Raw genomic sequence first — 26,266 nt, 5'->3', positions numbered from 1 at the left:
TAAATATCAGGCACAGAAACTTGAATTTTAAAATAACAAATGGTTAAAAAAAGCCCTGAAGGATGTCATGTGTATCAAGGAAAATTAATGTCTTATTAAAAGCTCTGTATAAGGAAGCCTATTGTACCAGAAATACACAAGTACACATATTTGCTTCCTAACCTGCATAACAATACTTTAATCTTTGTGTATTGTACAAGCAGATATTATGGGTCTGATTTGCAAAGAAGTTGACCATCTGCAACCCATATGAAATTAACACTGGCCACGGGTGAATTTTACTTACCATTTTATGGCTTCCTTACACTTCCAAACATGTAATGTAGCGTGCAGGCTTGAGCATTTTGGAGCACCATTTAATTTCCTATACTAATGTGAACAAGCACTTGATTTCATGGTTTGTCTACTTGTAATTGTAGCTTGATTGTGAGCTTAGAACCATTTGTTCATTGGGCTTTAAATCTACATTTAATTGACCAGCTTTGTGAATGACTAAGTGAATTCAATTAGTTTTACCATGGCACACTGGGATCTCTGAATAGATTTGTGTCAATTAAAGTACTTTCATATTTTATGGTGCTTATGATATGTTAGAAAAATATTTTTTCTGCATCATTACTTTACCATGAATACAAGTAAGATGACCATAAAGCCGGCAACATTTTCTAAACTTTGAATAACTTCCTGCCCATGACTAATCCCATTTTTTTTTCTGGACAAAGATAGTCATAGTATAATGAAGGGCAAAAAAAAAGTAGTTTTCTTTTCTCTTTATCTTGAGTTTATATATCTGTTTAGTATGGTCATGGTCTTTAAACATGAAAGCAAATATAATGCAAAAATATTGTTTTGAACAGACAATTCACAGTTCTTACAAAATAATACAATTACAGGTACTTTGGGAAACTTTTAGCAGGCAAATGGGAGATAAGTTATGAGAGAAGTAACTTTTCTTTTAATATCTTTTTATAGCCTCTTTAGCATCTGCCTATCTCTTCATAAAGCTTTAGTTTTATCTCTTCCTCAGAAAAGATGGAGTAATTTGTGGAAGGTAAACATGCACCATGATACACACTTTAATCTTTAAAGTTTATAAGCAAATATATTCCTAGTTAGTGTCCACAAAATCCAAAGAAATGGGTTTTTTCCCTGACCCTGTGGAAGTCCGATTTAAATAATAGATGTAGCGAAAGGTTTATACTAGAGATACATGGTAAAAAAAACAAGGTATACTCTATTCCCCAGCATGGTAAATTTTCCTATGACAACTCATTTAATTCCTATGTGCCTATGCCTGTCATAAACCTTCCTTATGACAATTTTAATGAATTTCCACGTGAGGAAGTTCAGTTAGTCTAGGTATAAAATACAATAACTTAATTTCTACCACATGTAAAGACAAAACCTACATTTTCTGGTTTTGTGTTTTAGCGCATACTTTTGTGAGTCATGTTGATCATATTAGCCAAGAGTTAGACATAACAGACAGCAAGCTTGACAACTATTTTCCTTAAAATACTGAAGATCTCAAGGATCTCTGTAGCTTTATTTACTATATTCTACAACAAGAAAAGGAAAAAATGCTAAAATTTTTACAGATACTAGTTTTTATTTACTTTTTCTTCAGTGGGAGGTTTTGATGCCTTACCTGCAAAGTACCATTATTGATGACAAGCCGAATTAAAAAATTCCGTATTCTTTCTGGGCTCTGTTCAATATTTAGGAGAAGTCCATGAGGATTATAGGTCTTAAATTCCAGATGGATGAAATTTTGCATGTTCAAATGTAAGCCTTGAAATTCCAGGTAAGAATCACCATAGTAGCGAGCATAACTAAAATCTGTGGATAGAATTTTGAGACATGTAAGGATATAAAGACATTTTTCTTCTTCACACTGCTTTCTTATTCTCATAGTAGTAGCAAAGATATAGGATATTTTTTTATATCTTTCAAGGATTCAGATATGAATCTGAAAAATTATATTAGTTGTCTTCTGTCAAACATTAACACTAAGAGTTTATAAAACTAGACATAAAGGTTTTGGTCAAATTATACTAAGCAAGCATATAGATCAATCCCTGAAAGACTAGGCTACAAAGATGAACGACCTGACATATATCTAGAAGCTTTGGCTCAACATTTTTTTTCAAAGTTATGTGTTTTCATCAAACCTAGATACAAGAATGAATGGGTTTGAAGTCTTTACAGAAACTACACAGTATGGAAAGGAAGGAAGACATTCTACAACCTAATTGTGAAGTTGGCATGTTAATAATATATCAACTATTTTGTGGTGCTAGGGTGAAAGCTGAAAATTTCCCTTGAGCCTACATCCAGCTTGTCTGATTTATCTATAAACCTCTTAACATTCAGCACCCTGTGCAATACCTGGCAAAGGCTGATGCAAGTCTTATATAAATAGAAAAGTTATGTGAATACGTGGCTTCAAGCCCATCAGATGACATATGACTATGCTTAAAAGGGGCTTATTTGGATTTTTTATTTCTTCCTGTCCTCCTCTTTCTTCTTGTTTTTCTTTTCCCTGCTCTTTTCCTTTATTTTTTCTGCTCCCTTCCCTTCCCTTCAAAATTCACTCAATCATTTCTACAGGGGTTTAGAGTATCTTTGAAGGTCACAGACTTCTTGTTATTTTCCAAAATAGGTAAAATTTTAGTCTGTTGTGACAACAACTCCAGTAGTAAATACCTCACTATATATGCTTAAATTCTGAACAAAAATTATACTGGGATAAATAAAAAACTGTTGTTGAACTTTTGTGAATCACTGTAAAAGTATGCTGAATTTTATCCTTTCACAACATTGCATAAACCTATTTACAAAGTCAGAGTCACTGCGGTCAAATCTCAAATAAAACCCTTAAAAAATTCTCAGTACTATACAAAAATTATCAACATATGCATACATACAACACGCAGTAAAATAGACTAAAAATTTCAAGCAATACCAATCAATAACCAGTGCTGCAATAAAAGAGATTTTACAATTTTAAATGTATCTAATCCTTAAAAATTCTTTTTTTGAACTATAGGCCTGTAGGTGTAAATTTCAGAAAATTTAATTTAAAAATTTGTTCAGAAAGCTTTTTACATTTTATAGACAGGACAATTTCTCAAAGAAAAGGCTTTAGAGAATTACTGCCAATCCCTAACCCTTGCTTGTTTTCTTTCCTGAGCTAGCCACTGAGCTCTAAATCTTTCTCTCATTCTGTTTGCCCTGAATTGCCCCTGAATAGGCTTTGCTTATCCCAAGGAACCACTCAGTTATCCCCACACTCCTGCAAGTCTGGTATCTAACCATCTCTTCTTCTTGATCCATTTAGGAGATCAGCTTGGCTAAAAGAGAGCAAAGTTGCACACAACATCCCCTTCCTGAAGACCTAAATCCTACCTTCCCAATATTTTGGAAGTGAATTGTTTCTATTGTTGGGTTGTTTTTCTTTACCACATTGTTCAGTGTATAATAAAGTTGACATGTGAGAACAGGTCAGAACTATGTCAGCTCTTCAGAGATTTGCCAGCAAAAAGCATCTGAGACCCTGTATCTCACAGAAGAGTGAAATCTGTAATCATGAAGAGAAAAAAAGGTAGGTGTGGGAACAGTTTATTCACAATTCCTGAAACTATAATTTAACTCTGATAACTGAGGCCAGACTGAATTATCTACTAAAATTCAGGGAAGACCAAACAAGCACAAGGTAGTGGCATCAACCTTTAAGTTTCCATATGTAATTGTAGAAAGCTCACAGAGCACTGCTGACCAAACTTATTCCTTTATTCTGACCAACATCCATTTCTTTCAATCTTCATATGGCAATGAGTCATGATGCCTGGCAAGACAATAAACTCCACTAGTCCACGGATTTGAGCAGTTTGGCTTCTTCTGGGAAATATGTTTGTGCTGCTAAATAGAAACCTTTTTGAAAAAATCATCTGCAGTAAAATTGCTGCAATTGCTCTGTGTCCACAAATATGGAAAGAGCTAATGAGAGAAAGGATTGAAGAATATTTAGAAGACTCCAGGTTTCTGCAAAATCCATAAAAACATGCTACTTCAATAACAAATAGACTACATACCTTCCCACAACAGCTATTAACATAAACCACTGGTGTGGTTTTACCTATTAAGATTCTCACTTTTTTTCTAGCAGTACAATTTGTTTTTATAGAACATAAGCTTTGCTTATAATCCTTCTACTGCTCTGAGACACAGTTTTTTTCATTTGACCTCTGGAGCTGACTTCTTAGATTGCTTTTTGTCCTAACAGAGAGAACTCATCCCCCAAGCCTTTAGAACAAAAAAAAAATTGAAACTGTATCTTTCTCTAAGAATGGCTAACACTTGCTTTCCTAAGCAACAGACAAGTCCTTTGACCTACAAAATCCTCTCAGCTTTAGCTTGTTCCCCTGCGTACATCCAGCTCTCCATGTTTTTGGGTTTACTAGACTTCATATTAATGTCTGAATGCTAAAAGGTTTGAGATTCAGCTGCAATGGTAAGCAGATACTCAGGCAGGTCTGAATCCCAGTTGACAGACAGCTTCATTGACTCTTGCCACTCCCTACCGGTTTTCTCTATTCCGATGAGTAGCAATTGCATCAGCTTCAGAGTGGAGGCCTGCAAATCCAAAAATTTTTGTCAGCTACACAATTGTAAGTCTTGGTTTTTAAAGGTAGGTAGAGATATAATAAAATCTTTTAATATGTTCACGAGCATGCACTCCTGGTGATTGAGGTTTTGTCTCCATGTATTTCTCTGTCTAATGCACCCCCTGCAGTTTGCATGGACCCAGGCACAAAGAGGATTATAATAATGCTCTTCTTCTTCCTTCTGCTATTCTTTTTGTTATGTTACACCTTGGGACAAAATCCTCCTATTCAAGATATTGGTCTTCTATTTTTCATGGATATATATTTCACATCTTTTGTCATTCTTTTAATTAGAACTATCTTACAACACTCAAATAGAGGGCATTGTTGCCTATGGAAAGGACTTGTCATGAAAAATCAGAACAATTAATTTTCTACATGGATTTTTTATTTATTTTTAGTAAGAATGAACATATTTCCTTATAGTATAAAAACTGTGGTCATAAAAAACACTTATGCTTGTTTAAAACTGGATAATACCAAAAGAAAAAAAAATAGAAAAGAAAAACAAGAAAGTCAGAGCAAGGACTGTTTCACAGAGCTGTTTGCAGACCCCCTCAAGCCCAACAACTGACTTCCAATGGATGTCCACGTCCCAGGTTTACAAACAGCGTGCAAGGAGCAGTGCTTCTGGTGGGACAGCTTGACAGCTTCCTCCACACAAACTGCCACGGCGTTCTCAGCCAGGGTGTGCACGTGGGCATCCAGCCCTGCTACCAGCTGCTGTGAGCCTGGCTGGCAGGACCCAGTGCCCTGTCCCTCCAATGGCCACACCATGGCTGTGCTATTGGCTGCCATGTGCTGCACAGCTCCCTCCCTCCCTCTCCTCACTGCTGCCTGGGGTGAGGTCTCTCTGTGTGCTCTGGCAGCACCTCTGTGTTCTATGGTGAGGGACACCATCAGGCAGAATTTTGCACAAACATGTTCAGAGAAGAAGCTGAGCCACACACAGAAAGGGAGTAGGCTACAGCCAGATGTCACATCCCCACAGGTAGAGATGGGTGAGCTGTTGAGACAGGAGAGGCTGAAAACTTGTGATGGACCAGCAGACATGCAGCTGCTCAGGGCATTGCTGAAGGCAAAAAAGGTTCTTCAGGAAACTCTCATAGTTCAGGCCAGAGCTGGTGTCTGCAGAAGGGGGGCAAAGACAAGCCAGACCATTACCAAAGACTCCCTTCTGCGAGGCATGGAGGCACCAATACTTTAGTTGTGAGAGTCTGTAGGAGATTGCTGGTTTGAAACCTTTCAGGCACATGTGTGGGGAAGGGGGCAGGTCATGCCTTGCTCTGATGTGATGATGCCCTGCTCCACATACTCTGCATCCCCAGGGGCTGCATCCCAGCCCTGCAGTGGGGCCAAACCCTGGCATGTGGGAGGCAATGCTCCACACCCCCATCCTGGAACCTCTAACCCAGATCATGAGTGGCCAAATGACCACAAGTCTCATCTAGAGGAAGGGCCCAGGAAAGCTAATGAGGATGTAAGCCAGTGCACAAGGCACACGCAAGGTTTTCACCCTATATCCTCTTGGAATTTCTCTCAGGTGAATGCCACTGGAACCAACAGTGGTCGCTATATTTGTTTTTTCCATCTCTCTTTCTTCTAATTCCTTCTTCTCAAAGTTTGAGTAACTTAAAGTCATATGTGTTGGATTTTGCTAAGTGGGATGATCTTAGAGTTTGCTAAATGAATGCTTTGTGAAATGATTTATGTTGATTTAATGTTTCTTTAACATTAAAAAGTTTTCAGGTTTTCTGAAGTTTGACAGTGAAGTTTTTATTTGTTTGCCCTCCTGAGAATATCTTGTCAGTGTTTCTCCCTTGCATCTAACTCAAGTTGCAAAAAAGAATGTTAAATCCTTTTAAAAGACCCAAAAGATCTGGGGCATTACACCAACACAACCTGATGTCCTCAGAGGCTTGTCTGTCAGCTTGGCTGTCTGTCAGGGGAAGGATCTGGGATTCTACGCGGGGACCAGCAGGCTTGCCTAGCTCACATGTGCTTAACCCTTGTTACTTTTCCCTATGGACACCAACATCACTTTAAGGGTAACCCAATGCACCAAGAGTGACTGCAGAGCTCTGAGTGTGGAAGGAAGGCATGGGGATCAGTCCTGCCATCGAGCAAGAAGTTGTACAAGAAGAGCCTCCAGTCAGGCTCTTTGTAGACATTAATGACAGAGGGAGAAAAGAAAATATTCTTAAATTAAAACAGGTATCTTACCATAGCAGAAACATACTTGATGTCCTAACTACAAAGAATTCCTCTCCCTATTTTTTTTTTAATTTCACATATTATAAAAGCAGGACTACTGGATAATATTAATCTTATGATACTTTTTTTTTTTTTTGTTATGACTTGTAGAAAATTTCTGTTTCCGGTGGCCTAGGCATGTAGGAGTGGGGTTTGGTTTTTTTCACTCGCAATATACTAAAATGTACCTCAGCTTTCATTTTCCTTACATTCTTTTTCTCTCAAAAAATCTAATTTCTTTGAAATTTCATATTTAATGAGTCACTTTAGTCACTCTGTCAATCTTTCCAGCAAGTCCTTAAAAAACAGTGACAGCAAAAAAATCCATGAGTTTTACTCTTTACTTCCTTAAATACAATAACTTGCTTCATATTTCTAACCACAATTTAAAAGGATTTAGTTTATTTTCAAACGAGTCTCATTTGCATCCATACATTTAGTTTAGTCTTTTCAGCTGAAACACCTTAAAGGCAGAGCAGAACAATGTTCTCTAACCATTATTTCTATTCACAGCCGCAAAGCTATTTCACTGTGATGTGCTTCACCTGTGGTTCCGCATAACAAACCCACAATTACAGTGAATCCATGTTTTATGCTGTCACAGAAGTCTGTGCTGCATGACTAGCAGGGAATTATAGTTATGTTTTTCCCTCAAAGTTGAAATGTTCTCTAATGTGGCATGTTAGACAACAATAAAATGTGGTTAACATCCGGAACGGTTGCCCGTGCAGCCCACAAGTAGCTTTCAAGCAAAGAAAAACAACAGTTATGAATAAACGCCCTTTATTGTTGCTTTTTCATGCTTATACAGAGCCAGAGATTTGAGAAGCCTGTGAAATTCTTCTGAAAGAAAAACATGACTGTTTTAGAGCTCCTATTACTTCACAAGATCTTCATTTCTAGCCTAAACATACACATACACATATGCATAAACACATACATAGAATTCAGGTGCCTTAAAAGTATGGAACATCAGACCCTAAATCCCAGGACTCTTTCTATTTTCCTGAAGTTATTGCACATCTTTCCTTTCTTCACACATGCTTCAGTCTGTTGATCCAAGTTTTGATTCTTCACTCCTACATGTCCAACACCCAGTCTGCAATGATTTTGAGTGAGGTCTGTACTCACCTTCTCTACTCACTCCATGAAGGGGACAGTAGGCTGCGCTTTCTATTAATTTCTATTTCTATTAATTTTTCTATTATTTTCTATTATTTTTCTATATTTCTATTGTTTTCTAATATTTCTATTAATTTCTATTAATTTTCAGTTTCTTCCTCATTCTGTTCAAGAGTTACAGTTGGAAACAACAAGAAAACTACACATAATATTTTCTTAATGATTTTTTCAGATTTTTTAAAATAAAAATGCTGACAACAAAGAACTGAAAATATCCTCTTTGAAGTCAGAGAAAAGGAGGGCAGAGTCTTCTAGCAATAACCCCTTTGAATAGGAGACATCTGGAATGCAATTAGTGCAGGAGATTGTTTTATTATGGTCAGAAAATTATTAATGGTTTCTAAAGCAGGATTCTGTTTCCTGCTGAAGAGTAAATTTAAAATTCATATCTATTACCTGTATCTATTAATTACAGTAATAGCTTAGTGAGATTAACTGGTATTTGCTTGACTGCTGCCTGCCAGTCCCAGAAGGGATTTTTTTGCCACGTGGCATAGTCATCCACATACAGATAATGGAAAGAGGTGTTATGTTCATGGCAGTCAGAAGTGAATAGAAGAAATTCTCTCGCTGAAAGCATAAAACATACATCTATACATATACATATGAAAAATCAGGAAAAACATCAGCAGTGTGTGGTTCTGCCTCAGCTAAAGACTGTGGTTTTTTCCTTTTCAAATGTACTATTAGACACACAGAGAGGATCAAGTAGTATTACCACAGAAATCAGGAGCAGCCCTTACCTTGGGGATAATTTGGCTTGCGCTCAGCAGAACTTCACAAGCATTGCTAAAATCTTTCCCCCCTGCTGCCCTTTCTTTCAAAGCACTGGCAGCTGGCACACAGCCAGCACCAAGCCCAGTGCCACTGCTTACATGTTGATAACCCCCATGGCTAGAAAGCATTAGAGCCACCACTGGGAGAAAAGCAGTTTTATTCAAAGGAAACCAAGTTTTATGCCCTTTACTCAAAACCGAAATGCTAGTTTTTAGTCTCTTACAACTAGACTTTTAAAATAGAGAATTGAACTATTTTTAGCATACAATAACTCTTTTAAAGATTACAACACTATTTAATGGTCAAAGCAAGAAGAATTCATGTTGTGAATTTAAGATATCCTTTGTAGTACTATAGGCTATTCCAAAAAGAGTTATCTTCTCATTATTCAGAATAAAAACAATTGATGTAAATACCAAGATAATCAAGATCTTGCAATGTATGGTGAGACCAGCACAATTAAAACATAAGCTTTAAAGCCTAAAATAATAAAAAAAAAAATGTCAGTAATCATCCCTTACCCCCAATACCAAGTCCATAATATAAGCAAAATTATTTTCTGATTGGAAAACAAACAAAAACCCTATTGTGAAATCCAGAAAAAGACAGCATTTCTATCTGGCCAAATCCACAGGTAAAAGGGACAGATTTTTTGTAATTTTTTTCATAGTATTCTGCTCTTCTATTGCAGACAAAAAGTCAAATCAGGGAGGTACATGGGCTATCCAACCCCGGCTATTGCTTTAAAGTGGCACATACAATAATATTGTCTATTCTACGCACTTAGTTGAGGATATATGCATGGTATCTAGTAGAAGCATAATGGAACTCTCTGTGAATAATTTGTTCTTCTTCCAGATCCAAGTATTTAGCTATCCAAAATTTTGATCTAGCAATTCAGCTTGAATTTGCTTGAGGTTATGCAGCTGTGGGAGAAGTGAAATTCAGGTGATTTGCTGACAAATATTTTCAAGAGTGTGCTTCTTCCTGTTGAAGATTATGATATAAATTCTTGTGAAGGCCTTAGATTCAAGCCATGCTTATCATGAAAACCACCTCTGTCAGTCACTGATGAAATACTGTATCAAGATGGCAATGTAAGGCTTGTGAACTAGCTACGCTTGTTCCTCATAATTTATAGTAATTACTTTTACCTATTAACTGTGAACATGCCCCACTAAATTGGCAGCTAAGTTTTATCTGTTCTGCATTGTAAGTAAGTATTGTTGTATTTAGCACAGTTATGAATCTGCACAAGCTCATAACTGCCTAGTGAGCTGCAGTTAAATTGGCCAAGTGCATGTTTGTCTTCAATATGCATAGTTTTGGTCACACCTATGTAAGACATCTCTCAGGGTGGTGGCAAATGGGCAGGCTAATATGAGATGCAGAATCTGTCTTCATCTTGGACACATGAAGCCTGAAAACATTCCCAACTGAAATTGTACCTTCAGATATGTACAGTATTCACAGTATTAACATATCAAGCTGTCTTTTACAAATTGGGTTGACATTCATGACCCCAAAAATAAAGACATGGTGCTCTGAAATAATATTTCACTCACTCCTGGTGAAGTCGTGACTCTTTTGACTATCTTATATATAGTACTGTGTTCAGTATTTATCTTTCCTTTAGCCCTATTAGTCCAGATATGCAGCTGTCCTATGAAAGAAATACTAAAGCCTCAGTTAAGAGTCTGATGAGCATTATTTCTACTTCCTTCATCTTGAATAATATATTAGAAGCTTGTAGGCTTCAGATGCATTCTCTTCTTAAGCATTTTCTAATGCATTCTTATTCTAATGCACTGTTTTCTTACTTGCTCTAATGAAGACTTGCATGTACACAAAGCATCAACAAAAAACCACTCAGTGGATGCTAATAACATGAATAATTCATGGTATTAACTTCTTCAATGATGTCCAATAAAGAAGGCAAAAGATAGATGCATACAACATGTCACTTTCAGTTTCTGAATTCCAGTGGTCTAGCATCTCCTAATGTGTATGAGAACTATGGAAACAAATGTTGCCATGAATATTAAAGAATACAAGCAAGAAGTGAATAATTATTAACACACCACACCAACATTCCAGGACATAAAAATCAGTGAATGTTTTGAAGATCACACAAAAAAACTTTGATTAAAAACAGAATTAGTAAATTTAGTAGATATAATTTCTGACACATAGCATTGTAGAGAAAACCTCAGCTCAAAACTTCAAACAGGTGGTTCATATATTGTAGATATATTATAATATATAATACTGGCTACTCTCCCCTTCCCCCATCTCTTTTGTATATGATGTAGTGCCTTGCATAGTGCACATGCAAAATTCTTATTTGGTATCCTTTTAATATGGGAACTGACAGTTTAAAGGATGGGAAAGTTTTAGAATAATGGTACTGCTTAGGTAATTTATTTCATTATATGAATTTGAAGTAATTTGTATGCTGAAAAATTCAACCTTGTATTTGGTGTCCTAATGTGTAGAAGAAATTACTGTGCAAAAGAAGGCCTTCACACAAATTTTGTATAGCACAGATTCTGTATGAATCATGAGGAGAAAATTAAAGTGTGTAGACACGGGACATCTTCCAAAATAACTACATGTATGGAATTTGTTGGTGATGATGAAAAATGAGAAGGTTCTTGTTGCTTCAGAGCAAACACTTGGGTTTGTACAGTGCTTCATTAGTATCTTTGCTTAAATGTAGACTGGATTCTGAAGTAACTACACCATGAGATAGAGGCTTTCTAAATGAAGATTTGCGGAGAGCTCTCCACTTTGATCCTAAGATCAACTTTAACTGCAAATCTAACTTTCATGGGTGAAAGTTAGATGACTTTAAAATGCTGTCTAGATAGCAATCAGTACTGCAAAACAAATAAGTTACCCATACACCTTTATCTGTGATGGGAAAAAAAGCAAATAGGTAAAGATGTCTGTTATCAAGATGACACACAATCAAGGTGGCAAGAATAAGACTTTTTTCTTCCGAAGTCCACACAAAATGCATAATATTCAGCTGTGCTAAGAAGGCATATACTACATATTAAGATTTCCTGTGTGCTCAAAAATTAAGATGATGACATCAAAAGCTGGAAACACTGATCAAATTTAGAATACATTCAAAGACACACATGGAGCAAAGAAAAAGGTGGTAGAAGATAACCGGCTTCCCTCCCTCCAGGATCTACACTAGTTACTAGTTGACAAACTAGGAAGATATTGTGATTCAGATAAGCAAGTAACAATGAAGAAAACACAGCAAAAGATCCTAGATAGTAAGTGAAATAGAGCAGAGAGGAGAAATCAGGAATGAATAGTAATGGAATCAGTCACTAAGATGAGAGGAATGCAAGTGTTAAGAGCTTCAGAATAAAGAGCAATATGGATGGCATTTCTGAAACTGTGAAAACAAAAAGGCAGGATTGTATGTGTTCAGAACTCAGGTGGAAGTGCTTTCAAAGTGTTTATATGCCTATCAGCAACAACAGAAGAGTTATTCAGTATGCAGAAATCCTTGTCAGCTTTATACTTATACTTGCACTGAAGTAAAATGAGGCAAGTAGGCACAGATTTAAATTTCATGTCACACATGCAAAACATCAGTAACTTTTCTTGCACTGATGGTGTGGTGTTGGCTTTTCCACAATGAAGAGGAAACTAAAGGGGTCTCTAGTAATTCTAAGAGATAAATGAGAGGCTAATTATTTAAAAGGATCTTTGTCAGCAAAGGGACCTAAATTTTTTCAAATAATCCAGTACTATTGTTCAGACAGATATATTCAGTTCTCTTATTCAGGTTTAATTCAGAAAACTCATAAAGTAATAGTCAGAATAGAAATTACCATACCAAAATTTGTAGTTAATTCTGGTTGGCCTGGAATTACTTACTTTAAGTGCAACTGGTGCATTTTAGAATTAAGATGGGATTAAGAAGATGATTAAAGATAGTATCTACACTTGAAATTGTTTACCTATAAAGTAAAAATTACAAGAAACCTTGATTCTTATTTTTCACTGAATATGATTATTTTTAGGTCCATAATAGAAAAAACCCCAAAGTTTTCACAGAATCACAGGATGGATTGGGCTGGAAGAGACCACAGTGGATCATCTGGTCCAACCTCCTTGCTCAAGCACCGTTATCCTAGAGCACATGGCATCAGATTGTGTCTGGATTGTGTCTGGATTGTTCTTGAGTATCTCCAGCAATGGAGAAAGTTGTTCCTCATATTCAGGTGGAGCTTCATGTGCATACTCATTTTTGCCCATTGCCTCTTCCTCCATTTTTTGGCACCACTGAGAGGAGCCTGGAAACATCCTTTTGACACCCTCCCTTCAGAGTCTCTTAGACTTTAATGAAGTCCACTCTCAGATGTCTCTTCTTGAGGTGGAACAACCCAACTTCCTAAGCATTTACTCATAAGAGACATGCCCCAGACCTCTAATCATCCTCATGGACTCTGCTTTGTTTCACATTTCACTCTTACCCTAAGATAAATGTCTTTTTTATAGAAACAATCTTCACATATTAGAAGTCTGCAGTCATAACTACTGCTGTGATGTTCATAATTTAGTTCTGCTGAGTATTCTATCCAGCAGATGAAACTTCAACTCTCTGCTAAGTTTTCCCATACATATTTCATTATAGAACACAAATTAATTTAAAATATGAAAAAGCATCTGTTTCTCTGCTTAGATTTAGCCCTGATTTTTACCAGAGGTATAGCAACACTGTGCTGATGCCCTTATTAATCAGAGTAATTTTCTCCCTCTGTTCTAGTATGTGGATATAGACCACATTGTTGTCCTGTTCAGTCAATGGAGAGGAATTCCCATTTCACTCAAACTGAAGAAAAAAAAAAATTCTAAAATACAGAAAGAAAATTTTCTAAAAGAACAGAAAGAAAACTGCAAAGTTGTCACTACAAAAATATTCTAGATCACTATTTTATCTTGGCCACTTCAGAAAGGATTTATGTCTATATGGAAAATATCTTCCCCTAACAGAGAGCAGGAATTTTTGTTTAGTTCTATAAATCTCTGTGCCTGCAATAGCAACACCACTAAAACTGTGGTCTGCTTTAGGATGGTCCCCTTACTGTTGTCTGTTTCAAAGGACCAGATCTCTGTAACTTTGGGTAACATTTCCAAATATGCCTTCATCCTTTAAAGATAAAAATTAGATAACAATAAGGTGCTTTCAGAAGAATTGTTGTTTAAAATTTATTTTTCACAATTTTATATAATTTTCTGATTATGACTGTTTCTATTATTGGAATTACAGTAATTTCACAATTATAAGCCGCACCATTTTGACTAAAGTTTTGGTCCATACCCAGAAGTGTGGCTTGAATTCCGGAATGGTTTATGCATGAACAATTTTCAGAAATTTTCAAACCCGGAAATGAGAGCCTGCAGCAGCCCTGAGCCAAGCCGGGGCCCACATGGCCCTGGCGACAGAACGGTGCTGCCGATCTGAGCCCATGATATTTCTCTATTTTTTTCAGTGTTTTCAGTCTTGTGCGGCTGAGTTGCTGCCCTGCTCTCCACCCACCCAAGAGGCTGCCCGGCTGCGAGGCTGAGCGGCTGTTTAAAGGCAACGCGCATTCGTTGGAAATGTTTGTAAAACGACCACACTAGCGTTTGTATCTTTTTCGGCTTGTAAATAAAACTTGCAGGGTACACTGCCGCAGCTATTGTCTGTATCTTTCTTCACTTGGAAATAATGTTTCCAAGGTCAGCACCTGCCAGTAAACCCCACGATCTGTGATCCGGCAATTCTGTTACTAATTGGCAACTTCGTGAAAGTTGCACACGGATCCTCGCTGCAAACGAAAGTGCGGCTTATAATCCAGTGTGGCTTATATACGGAAGAAAAACGAAACATTGCTGACACCACGGAAGTGCGGCTTATAATCAGTGCAGCCTGTAATCGTGAAATTACTGTATATAAAGTAGGACTAGATCCAGTGTATTTTTACATCTTGTGCATAGCACTAAAATCAGGCTGTGTATTTATCTTCTAGCAAATGAAAATCTTTGCAAACAAGGGAATGTAAAACACCAACTAATTTGCTTTAGACGTCTCCAACATCCATTAAATGCAAACAAACAAGACAGAAATATTTGAGGAAGGACTGAGGCACAAAATAACAATTTGTATAGGACCTGGAAATAGTCTAATTTCACAGTCAAGCCTTTGCAAAATTCTCAGCTGTTGCTTTTCTGCCATTTGGGTTTCTGCATAATCTGGCAATATGCCAAGTACTTCCATCTAAATGTATTTGTTAGCTTTCTCAGAAATTTAGAACTCACCTCTGATAAGCCCATGGTTTACATTGTCTATATAAATACAATTTAAGGAAAACAGCATTGCCCCCAATGCTTCCAAGTAAAGATTACTTAGGAAAATCAATCTACAAATACTGACTTATGCTTAAATACCACATAGATAAAATCACTGAGAATTTCTTGTCAAACACTGTATTCTATTTTGACTAAAAAATACCCTCTGCAAAAATAGATTATTTGGGAGCTAGAGCACCCTATATTTAAAATCTTTTGAAAGTTAGATGGGAATTGACTGCAGATATCAATAACAATAGAAAACCTCCATATTTACACCAAATAGGATTTGGGAAAAATATTCATTTTAATTTTGGATACAATGAATTTTCATTCATCCAACTGTGTTTAAATTTTTTTTCCAAATCTTAGTTAGAGTAACTTAAAATGTTAGGCATATTAAATGCAGACAATTGAAACAAGTAATTTCAGACACAGAAAATGTAAAAACTAGGAATAGCTGCCTCTGATAGCTGTTTGTATGATAGATATGATTTTCACAAAAAAAATTCATGTGAAAATCACTTGATTAAAAAGAAGTATTTAAGATTAATTGTTTTCAATTTCTAATATGCCAAAAGTAACAAAATAGTTGCAATACATTTTGTAACAACAGGAGCATGTGTCGTACACACTTTGGAGGGGAACAGATATTAATGAAAACCAGAAAGACCCTGGGATACAAAAGCTTTGTTCTGAAAATTGATACCAGCTCACCACAAAGAAATTTAGAGTGCAATCTATTTTATGGTGGTACACAATGCTTGTATTACTTGGGATGGTCTTTATAGTGTTAGAGAAATATTGATCCATACTGGTGATGCCATTTATTGTGCCTTCATTAATTGGTTTGTAAAGGTTGATTGTTTCTTTCTCTTTATAGGGTGGGAAATTTATAGTCAATTTGGTTACCTTAAAATTTCAAGCTAGCTAATAATGACTATGAAGTGAACTTTTTTATATCTAGGACTATAAACAAATATTGGAGACATATTAAAGCAAAATCTGGAAAATGTATTGAAATACTGTCCCACAATTATAAAGAAAAATTAAACATCTATCTTGTGTCTTTTATAGCCCACTCCTAAACTATTATTTTGCAATTGAATACTTTTAAATTATTTGATGTTTTGTGAACCAAAACATCAAAAATTCATCTTATGTCTTCCAAATGTTTGAATTCAAAGTTTTACATGAAAGTAAAATCCCAGTATTACCACTTGTATTAGGAATCTTCATTCTCATTAAGAAAATGCCATGACTTATGTTTACATGAGGTTCATTAAGAAATTTTTCCTTAAGAATTGTTTCAAATTTTATGAACTTCCTAAGGACAGAACCAAAAATGGCCTGTATTTATAACCTGACTGCTGTAAAGGCCTAATGAAGATTCTCACTGTACAGGAAATGTGTTAACACAGCTCTAAAAAAGCACACCGAGCTTTGTCTGGGGACTTAAAATCGTCTCCTTTATTTAAAGGACAAAGCAGGCTTCTCCTCCCTAAGGAGCACAGTACTGAGCCCTCTGAGGGAATTAAAAGCATTTCCTTCTCTTACACATAGCAGGAATATTGAATACATGACAATTCGCACACATTTACAAGCAAAGTAGAGACATACATATTATAAAGCCCCTCTGCCTGGAGAAGTTTAACCTGCAGCTCTCATCTTCCTTAGGCATGTCACAGATCATATACATGTCTTAATAAAGCCATTCTGCAGAAGTGAATGTGAAATCTACTGGGACAGCGAAAAGGAGGGAGATGTACAAGATATACCACTAAGGCCTAGTGAATAAGGCTATCACCTGGCTACAAACCCCTATACAGAGAAGAATGGAATTTAGATCATCTTTTAACAATTTAGGTCATCTTTTAACACTAAGAAAATCTATGTTATAAGAAGAATGCATAATTTTTGGATGTGGGCTGAGAAAAAATTTGTAAGAATCAAGACAAGGAGATATATTTGCAAATGAAGTCTGTGAAAGGCAATGGTCATTTATATCATTTGCATTATCCCTAGAAAAGCAAAAAGAAAAAAATAACACGGCTTTTGTGGCTTGGACCTCTTACTTAGTGTAACTGAAAAGGTAAAATCAGATATGCTAGGCTTCAAATAATCAAAACTACTGTAAAAATACCTATCTAAAAATTCAGTTTGCTAAATAAGGAATATCCTTTTGTTTCCTTATATAATTCAGGAAATTACTGGTTAAATAGCATCTCCTGTAGAGGGATCATGACCAAATTGCTATGCTGTGTCATTCTGCCCCTCAAAACGGGATTAAGAAATATGCAGTAATTGTGAAATTAAGCATTTTCAAGCAATAAACCAAAAAATTCCTTCTGAAAATGAAGTAGGAACCTATCCAACATTAGATAATAGAAACCAGGGAAGGCAGCAGCTGGGAATGTAAGCCCTTTTCAGATGAGAGGTATCAGATTAAAGATTGCATGCGTATCTGTCCACCTGGATGCTGAAGGCCAGAATTTTATGCTGTATGTTGACATGCACAGTTGCACTTTCAAAGAACTAAACAGGCACCATTATTCTTTTCTACAGCAGATCTACAAAGGTGATGGTAGTGGCACTGTTCATCTTTTATGCTACAAAGCAATTATTATACTGTTCAGCCAGCAAGAGACCCAGGTTAATTTTTTTTTCCTAGGTCTAGGACTCAATATCTCTATCCTTTATGTATTAGCAAATGTTCCAGATACTATATAGAAAACTCTCACAGAGGGCATTTTGTCCCTCAGAGTAGCAAAATTCATGAAAAACATAAGCGAAGAGGAAAGTATAGATTTTGTAGCCTTAGATGAGGGCACTTATCTGAGAGAAGGGAGACACAGAATGACTCAGATTTGCTTTATGGTGGATGAGGAGAGAGGAACTTCTCTTACATGATTTACCTGAATAATTTTAGATGCATTTCTTGAGATGTATCACACCCTAAAAACTTCAATTTCTCTGCATAGAGACAGTCTAGTGTCAGTCTCCAGATCCTGCCATAGGCAAAAGAGAAAACAGCATTTACATGGAGACTAGACAGAAGTGTTTTGAAGGTCTCATAGCATATGCTATGTAATTAATATGGAAAAGCTGTGTTAACATTAAAATCATTATGTAAGTTATTTAAGACATTCCTGAGCTGAAGCTGGAGCAGGGGAAGCAGCAGCCACTGGCCCCAGCACAGGAGTTAAACAGTGACACCCAGATCAGGCCAGAGTGTGTCTAAGCCACTGAATGGCCAGGTCAAGGCAGACAGCATATTTACTGGGCTGCGCTGATTACCTAGATCCCATATGGATAACATCATTAATCTCCAAGGCAAGTCATGATGATGTCTAAAGTCTTGCTAAGGACTATGGACTCTTAATAATCTCTTAAATGATCGAATGCAAGATTAAGAGTATCTCTTACAAACTTAGTCATCAAAGCTGACTTTTCTAATTTGATTAATAGTTACCTTAAATGTCCTTGAAAGTCAGGGAGAGAAAGAAAAGGTGCTCCTGGGACAATGTTAGCCCTAAAACTGGTGAAAAACATACAGCTGCAAGGTTCTGAGAAGTATTTATTCACTTGTGCAGAACAAGAGAAACTCAACTGAATGAAATATTGACCTTCACCTTCCCTCACAGCTCCTCCAAATCCCCTAATCTCTCAGAGAAGGAAGCTTCAAATTCAAGCAATGTGAGATGACCTCAAATCCAATGAACTTAAGAATCAAGTGCTATGGTTTTCCAAATAAAATAAAGAAGTAAGTTGTACTACTGTTTTTCTGGACACTGAAATAAAGAATGCATTACTCAGTCTCTCATATATTCATTCAGTACATTCCTCCAGATTTTATATCACTGATTCCCTCACCCCATTCTTTGCTGTTTATTTAAAACTCACATGAAGTACTAAATTGTTTTTGTAGTTTTAGTAATTAGTTAGAGAAAGTCCTATCTGTTCTGCTCGCCTGAAGGACAGGAGGAATACCACATCAGGATTTTACTCATCATCGAATTGTTTCTCTTCATAGTTTCTTTGTTAACCTGGAAAGTAACAATAGATGGTAAAATTGTATCCACTGGTGATGCCAAACAGAAGCCTCTGACATTGCTGAACCAATAATATTCTAATTTCAGATTCTATGGAAAATATTACAGCCAAGTTCCTTGCACCCTCTCTTCTGCTGAGAAAGTCCTTAAAATTTTAGGAAATTAAACCAACTATTTTTTCAAAACCTTGAGAGACCGTTTGCTTTTCAGTCATCAGAATCAAATGGAGCGTGTCAAGAAATTTCACTGTAATAAATATATACATTTTAAAATAGCCAGTAATGCCAAGGTAACAAAAAAGGTCACTTTACTCCTGGAAGATATTTTAATACATATGCTGTTTCATCTACAGATTATTAAGGAAAAAATCTATTTTAAGGTTGATTCCAAGCTACCAGAACAATCAGGAAATCACATATTTCATATTTTGACTGCACTGAGTTTAGTGTTGCAAATTGTCTTTCAAATTGTCTTTCATATTTACCTAATCTGTCACAAGAATTGCTCAGAGGTTTGAGCAATGTTTATGTCCCAAACTTTTGATCTCAGATATGATTTCTAGTAGAAACCTAATCTAAATAAAAACACAGTCTGATTCACCAGTGTCTCATTAGTTTGTGTAAGTTAACATATCTACTCTCCTACTATCAAAAATAGCAGCCTTCTATAACAGTTTAACGTTGACTTTATGTATTTTACATCCTATAAAGGGGAAGGGTACATACCAAACTAACTTTATGGAATTTTTCTCTGTCCTCATGTTTTGCTTAGTTACTGATAGAAAGATAGTGTTTCAAAAATTTCATACAGATAATAATTTAGCAACATCAAATTTTGTATAAAAACCTTTCATTTACACCTTCTGTTGCTCTTAGGACTTTTTTTTCACACAGATTGTTCAATATGGATTATCTGTAAGTCTGAGAAGAACCATAATAAAGGACTACATTTAAGTGAATGAATTTTCTCACCATTAATTTTAAGACAAGAAAAAAAATGCAGTAGTTGTTCATATTGAATACATATAACAAAATGGCTGTGGTTGCTTGGCAACCAGGATCAGATTTATGGGAGAACAATAAATACCTATTGCAATCTGTAGAAATTTTCCTATAACACAAAGGATGTAGTTGATACTTCTTGATAGGTTCATTTACCCACTGTGCAAGTTATGTCTGTGTGTCTTTTAGTGGTGAAAAGTTTGAATTTATCTGTTTAGATTACTGATAGTGTTATATTCACTTTATTTTTTCTTCTCAGTCTCTACTGGCAAACAAGCAACCTGCTTCCTGTATGACTTTGGATGTTTGTTGCAGCACTTTCATTTGCTAATTCAAGAAGTGACTAGCTTTGGGCCACTGCTTCTTGGAAGACTTTTTCAGGATGGTATCTCTTAATGGTAGTGTAAATACTTCTGTTCACTTTTACAGCATGTTTCAGACATTGGTGTGTAAAATATATCCAAGACCAAAACTCTGTTTTCTGCACTGTGAGGACCAAAGTCCATTGCGAGATACAGACTTGGAGAGCTGCAGGGAACTATAGACAAGGAGACCTGCATAATGATTAAGCTTAAACCAAGACATAAATTCACCTTTGGTATGAATGGTTGGGGTACTTTATGCCTGGTATATGTGGCACATATTTTTGTAGCTTCTGACTTCCTTAGTATGAAAGAGTCCTGAGCATGTCTACTGTAAAATTTGATCGGAGTGGTAGACAGTGCTTCTTAGGCAATATCTATAGCTGCTCCCCAAGAACAGCAGTATGCCCTTAAAGAGCTGAATAAAGAGAACTGTGAACTGAAACTCTTTCCTGACCCAGAATTTCAACATTATTTTAAATATGACATTATTTGGTAAGGTGAACTACTTCATACTTTCAGAAAATGAAAAAAAAAAAAAAAAAACCCAGTTCTCAGCAAAACCACCAATATATTCATTAAGAATAACTTATTTCTACTAGGAATAACTGCAAAGATCTTCCACTACCGCCTATGTTCCAGATGATGCAGTTACAGTAATTTCACGATTACAAGTCGCACTGACTATAAGCCCCATCTCCGGGTGTTGATAACATTTCGTTCTTTGTCCACACATAAGTCGCACCTGATTATAAGCCGCTCTGTCGTTGGCAGCGAGGACCTGTGTGCAACAAAGTTACCAAATAGTAACAGAATCACGAGATGGTGGGGTTTACTGGCTCGGCTGGGGCCAGGCAGGCTCGGCCCGCTCAGGGCTGCCGATGAGGCCAGGTGGTTCAGCTGGGGGGGGCCACTTGGGGCCAGCCACTGCTACCACCACCGCCGGCCTCACTCGCCCTGGTCTGGCGCTGCCCCGCGGTGGCAGGCGGGCACCGAGCCTGTTGGCACCCACAGCGGCGGTGGCAGGCGGGGGAGGGAGCCCCCCGCCTCCCCACCGAGCTGTAGGGATGGCAGCACGGAGACCCCCGTCTCTCCCCCGGGTTGCGCTGCCTGAAGGAGGGAGCCCCCCTACGCTACCGGCACGGAGCCCGCCTCCACCCGCCACACAACAGAGTAACCAATTTGTAACAATCGCGCAGTCCCGGGTTTTACTGGCAGGTGCTCGGCTCAGCACCTCGGCTGCACTTCCGGGGTTGGAAATTTCAGAAAATTTTTCACATATTAGCCGCTCCTGAGTGTAAGCCACATTTCTGGGGTGGGATCAAAATTTTAGTCAAAATGGTGCGGCTTGTAATCATGAAATTACTGTAATGTGCTGGTATTCTCTTGCCTGAAGCATCAGAAAATCATTTCATGACAGATCAACATTGTAGATGCTACTGACTTTGTCAGGTGTGATGTAATTGTCCTTACATTTAGAAGTATGAACTTCACTGAACATGTGGAGGGATTTTCTTTAAAGAAAACTAAACTCCCTCTAGATGACGTTCTCATCATCAATGCAATGGAAGCTCAATATGTAAAGGTGGAAAAAAGTAGTCAAGGTACAAAATTAACTTTTTTGTTGATGTTCATTTCTGTAATCAAGTGTAGCCAACTCAGTTTCTATCATGAAGTCTTCCCTCTGTTTTATCAATGAAACAAGCTAATTATTCAGAACCAGCAAGGATGATAAACCTACCATGGTACTCTAGTAGCTGTAGGTAAACCCTAACTTTATTTTTTCCTTTGTTTACAGAAGACTGCTCTTTACATAAATGCATTTGTCCTCTCACAATTTTCAATGTTCCCTTTCAATTTTCACTTTTAAGCTACTGCCTAAGGTTCAGAATACTGTGTTTCCAAGAAAGAGTTTTAAAAATTAATGAGAATATGCCACCACAATCATGAGAAGAGGAGAATTCATTTAAAACCTACAGCTATAACTTTCTTTAAGAGAATTTTCTCAGCAAGTTAATGCTCCCATCCTGTAGACAGGTTGTCTAATGATAAAGTACACAACTTTAAATAACACATTTATTTCTCTTAGGCACTAATGCAAAACTCAGTAATTTATAAGACTAAAGACTCTTCAAAGGGATTAAAACCAGACACAAAAGTGTAATACACTGCAGAATAAGCAAGAGATTTTTTTATTATCTTTTTCTTCCACCTGACTGCAGTGGATGAGTAAATCTAAGGTAATGCCATTTGATTTAACTGTCTGTGGAGAATAGTATGAAACTAAAGGAAGTCATAGAACAGTAAGCAAAAATTCTAAAATTTCTAGTTATTCTGGCAGATACCTAAACACTCCACATTTTATTAGTGCATGAATAAGATTCTGGTAGATACGCTGAAACACAGACCTTTCTTTTCTGTTTAATTCTCTTACAGCAAAAGTATTTTCCATTAATGGGCACATACAGATTGTGAGAAATTCCTTATGGGTGTTTACAAGAGCAGAACTATAGATTGGACTGCAAAGGGAAGTTCAGAATTAATTTCAGAATTAGTTTCTACGTACTAATTCCAAATAATACACTTAGTTTTTATGATCTCTCTTGGAGTTCACTCTACCTTTGGTTCCTCATTTAACATAATATCACTGAGCTGTAATACTGTTCCACATATGAGAGGTTCAGCAATTTAACTGTTTTAGTGGTCTTAAAGTGATTATACCTATAACACAGAACTAGAAAAAGCCTTTTGATATTTAACACCAATAAACCTGTCATTGTAGATCACAGAAAATCTATTATAGCAGTGAACACTTTCTGTTTCAAATTGAGATGAGCAAGCAAGCCTTTTATGGCAATTTGAGAGGCATTTAATGGTGTGAATCGGTATTCAGGAGCTTTTTAGACATGTATTAAGACCAGTATAATACCTGAGCTTAAGAAGGTGACAAACATTAGCTAATAATTGTCACTTTATAGATTGTACCAAGTGTTAAGGAAAATGGCATTGGGAGACTAGCAGAAAATAAAACAAAATGTACATGTGCTGTCATTTTAAAACATCACACTTAAATGACATGTTAGAACATTACAGACCATGTCAAAAAAGACAAGGAACTGTTATAAAGGACACTGCTTTGAATTCATGGAGATGGCACTTGGCCAGAACAGCAAGAACAGATTGACTGGATCTGCTAGATCAAATGGAGAAGGAAGGATTACAAGGCCATGATCCCTTTTTACTCATTGCCAGTAGTCTAAGAGGGACAACTTCTACTCCACATAATAAATGAGATTCATCCATAGCAAGCTCTAATACAATTATATATGTAAATTGCATGTCAGTAACTAAAAGTACACCTGTCTGTTTACCTCTACCCCATACCTTCAAAATTTACTATGAAATATACCAAAGGTATTTTTAAAAGGTGATAGTTCCCTGCATAGTTTTTAAATGTATAGCTAGCATAAAACTAACAGTTCTCAGTTAAAAGGTCAGAATATCAGATATCTATTAATAGTTCTGAAAGAGCTGTTGGTTGTCCTGTAGTTGCCATGGTTTTTCAAGGCATTGCACTTGGTGGAGGTTCCACTTTTGGCTATTAAATCTGTTGGAAATGTGGTGGAACATTCTTTAAAATGGCAGTGTCCACTGGGCCTTGAGGCCACCTTAGTTGACAGAGATTTCACAAGCTCTGAGAGCTTTGTCACAACAGATAAGAAATATATTAAGGATAGGATCCAGTTCAAGATGTAAATGCCTAAATGAAACTACAGACATTCTAAATTCTCACTATAATCAGTACTAACCACATTTCAGTCACGTGAAACTGTTAGCAATACCCTCATTTACTTTTCAAAATTGAATTGAATCTCAGTCCATGAATCTTAGCCTATGAATTCTTTCCCTTTATTCTTAGGTGTCTATGAAAAATTGCAGAGGCCACTTAGTTTAGACCTTCAGTATAATTAAATACAAAACTGAAAATCCGTTAAGCATAATCTTATTTTCTATTTGGGTTATCTTGATTAAATGTTGGTGCAATATGTGATCCCTGTTGATACACACAATAAAACATATAAATAGATTTTTAGAATAGAGAAATGAAAACCACAAGTATCTCAGTGAAGAAATATCTATGGAAATTGAGAGCTCTCAACCTTCCTAGATATTCTCTAATAATTCTCAGAGTTAAAATATCTTTTCATACTGAAATGGAAAATCTCAATGTAGAGGTCTACAACTTTCATGCAAATGGATTGGTTCTGCACAGTGCATCATGAATATAGTATCAGGAATGCCACTGATGTTTTAGAGCTATACAGGGCAATGAATCATTGTCTGCTTATGACTTTCAGCTAAAATTGCAAGTCATGCAGGGGTCTTGTAAGAAACTTAGGTCTGGGAAACAGAAAATAAAGAGAATGTATTTAATTTCTGCAACATTCAAATCCAACTTGTTATTCATGGTAGAAAAGTATCCACTTTCCATTTTTGACCCCCTCTTTCTGAACCTTTCTAATCAGAAATGTTCTTATATAGACACATAATAGAAAGGCTGAGATCAACTTGGAAGTCTTTAATTTGTATACTTAGCTCATCTCAGTGATGATGTACCATTAAAATTCAGCATTTGTAGTAATTGACACCTGAGGCTATCAATGTTCCCCCCCGGTGTTTTCCTCACTAATACATCCAAGCCTGGTCTATCATATTTCCATACAATCTAATTTAGAATGTGTTCAGAATTTTCCATTTACCTTGAAGAATCTCAGCAGCATCCTAAGATACCATAGGCTCAATATCTTGTATTACTAGATACATCTGACATTCAGGAATAAATACAGCAATAAATTGGTTCAAGCAACCTACTTTGGTTGTTAGATTTAACTACCGTAGTAGTTCAGTATTTGTTGACTACAGTAATTTCATGAATACAAGCCGCACCAATTTGACCAAAATTTTGGTGGAAACCCGGAAGTGCGGCTAATATTCCGGGGCGGCTAATCTATTAACAAAATTCTAAAAGCTGCCAACACGGAAGTGAGAGCCCGCGGCAGCCCCAAGCCAAGCTGGAGCCCGGCCGGCCCCGGCAGAGGTGGGAAAGCCTGGCAGAGGCGGGGCCAGCAGTGTCGGGGGCGGGCGGCAGAGCCTGAGCCAGCAGGGCGGGGCAGGGAGGGCGGCAGAGCCTGAGCCAGCATGGCGGGGGAGCCCGGGAGAACTGGGGCTAGCAGTGCAGGGGAGCATGGCAGAAGCAGGAAGGCCGGCGGGTGGGGCTGCCTGGCAGCGGGGGAAGCCCAGCAGAATTGGGGCCAGCAGCGTGGGGGAGCCCGGCGGTGCGGGGGCCTGCAGTGCCGGCCAGGGCGAGGAAACGCGGCGGCGGTGCAGACGGGAGGGGGCAGCCGGCGAGCCTGGTGGCGGCGGCGGCAGCCCTGCCGGCGGGGCGAGCGAAAGCGCCGCTCGCAAGCGCCGCCGCTCGCGGCTCGCGAAAGCGCCGCCGCTCGCGGCTCGCCAAAGCGCCGCCGCTCGCGGCTCGCGAAGGCGCCGCCGCTCACGGCTCGCCGAAGCGCCGCCGCTCGCCGAAGCGCCGCCGCTCGCGGTTCGCGAAAGCG

The 26,266-nt window shown here is 37.4% G+C and overlaps 1 protein-coding gene across 1 annotated transcript in view; it reads right to left on the bottom strand.

Moving 5' to 3' along the window:
• Positions 1-26,266, bottom strand: part of EYS (eyes shut homolog) — an 811,979-nt gene that overhangs the window by 266,129 nt on the left and 519,584 nt on the right. The window contains 1 exon segment of the mRNA XM_033053725.1: positions 1,649-1,839. Within this exon segment, the coding sequence (XP_032909616.1) occupies positions 1,649-1,839 (191 nt within the window).

The sequence above is a fragment of the Catharus ustulatus genome, chromosome 3 (genome assembly GCF_009819885.2).
Source record: "Catharus ustulatus isolate bCatUst1 chromosome 3, bCatUst1.pri.v2, whole genome shotgun sequence".
Classification (NCBI taxonomy): Eukaryota; Metazoa; Chordata; class Aves; order Passeriformes; family Turdidae; genus Catharus; species Catharus ustulatus.
The sequence above is the reverse complement of the archived record's forward strand: the minus strand, read 5'-3'. Positions and strand labels throughout refer to the sequence as shown.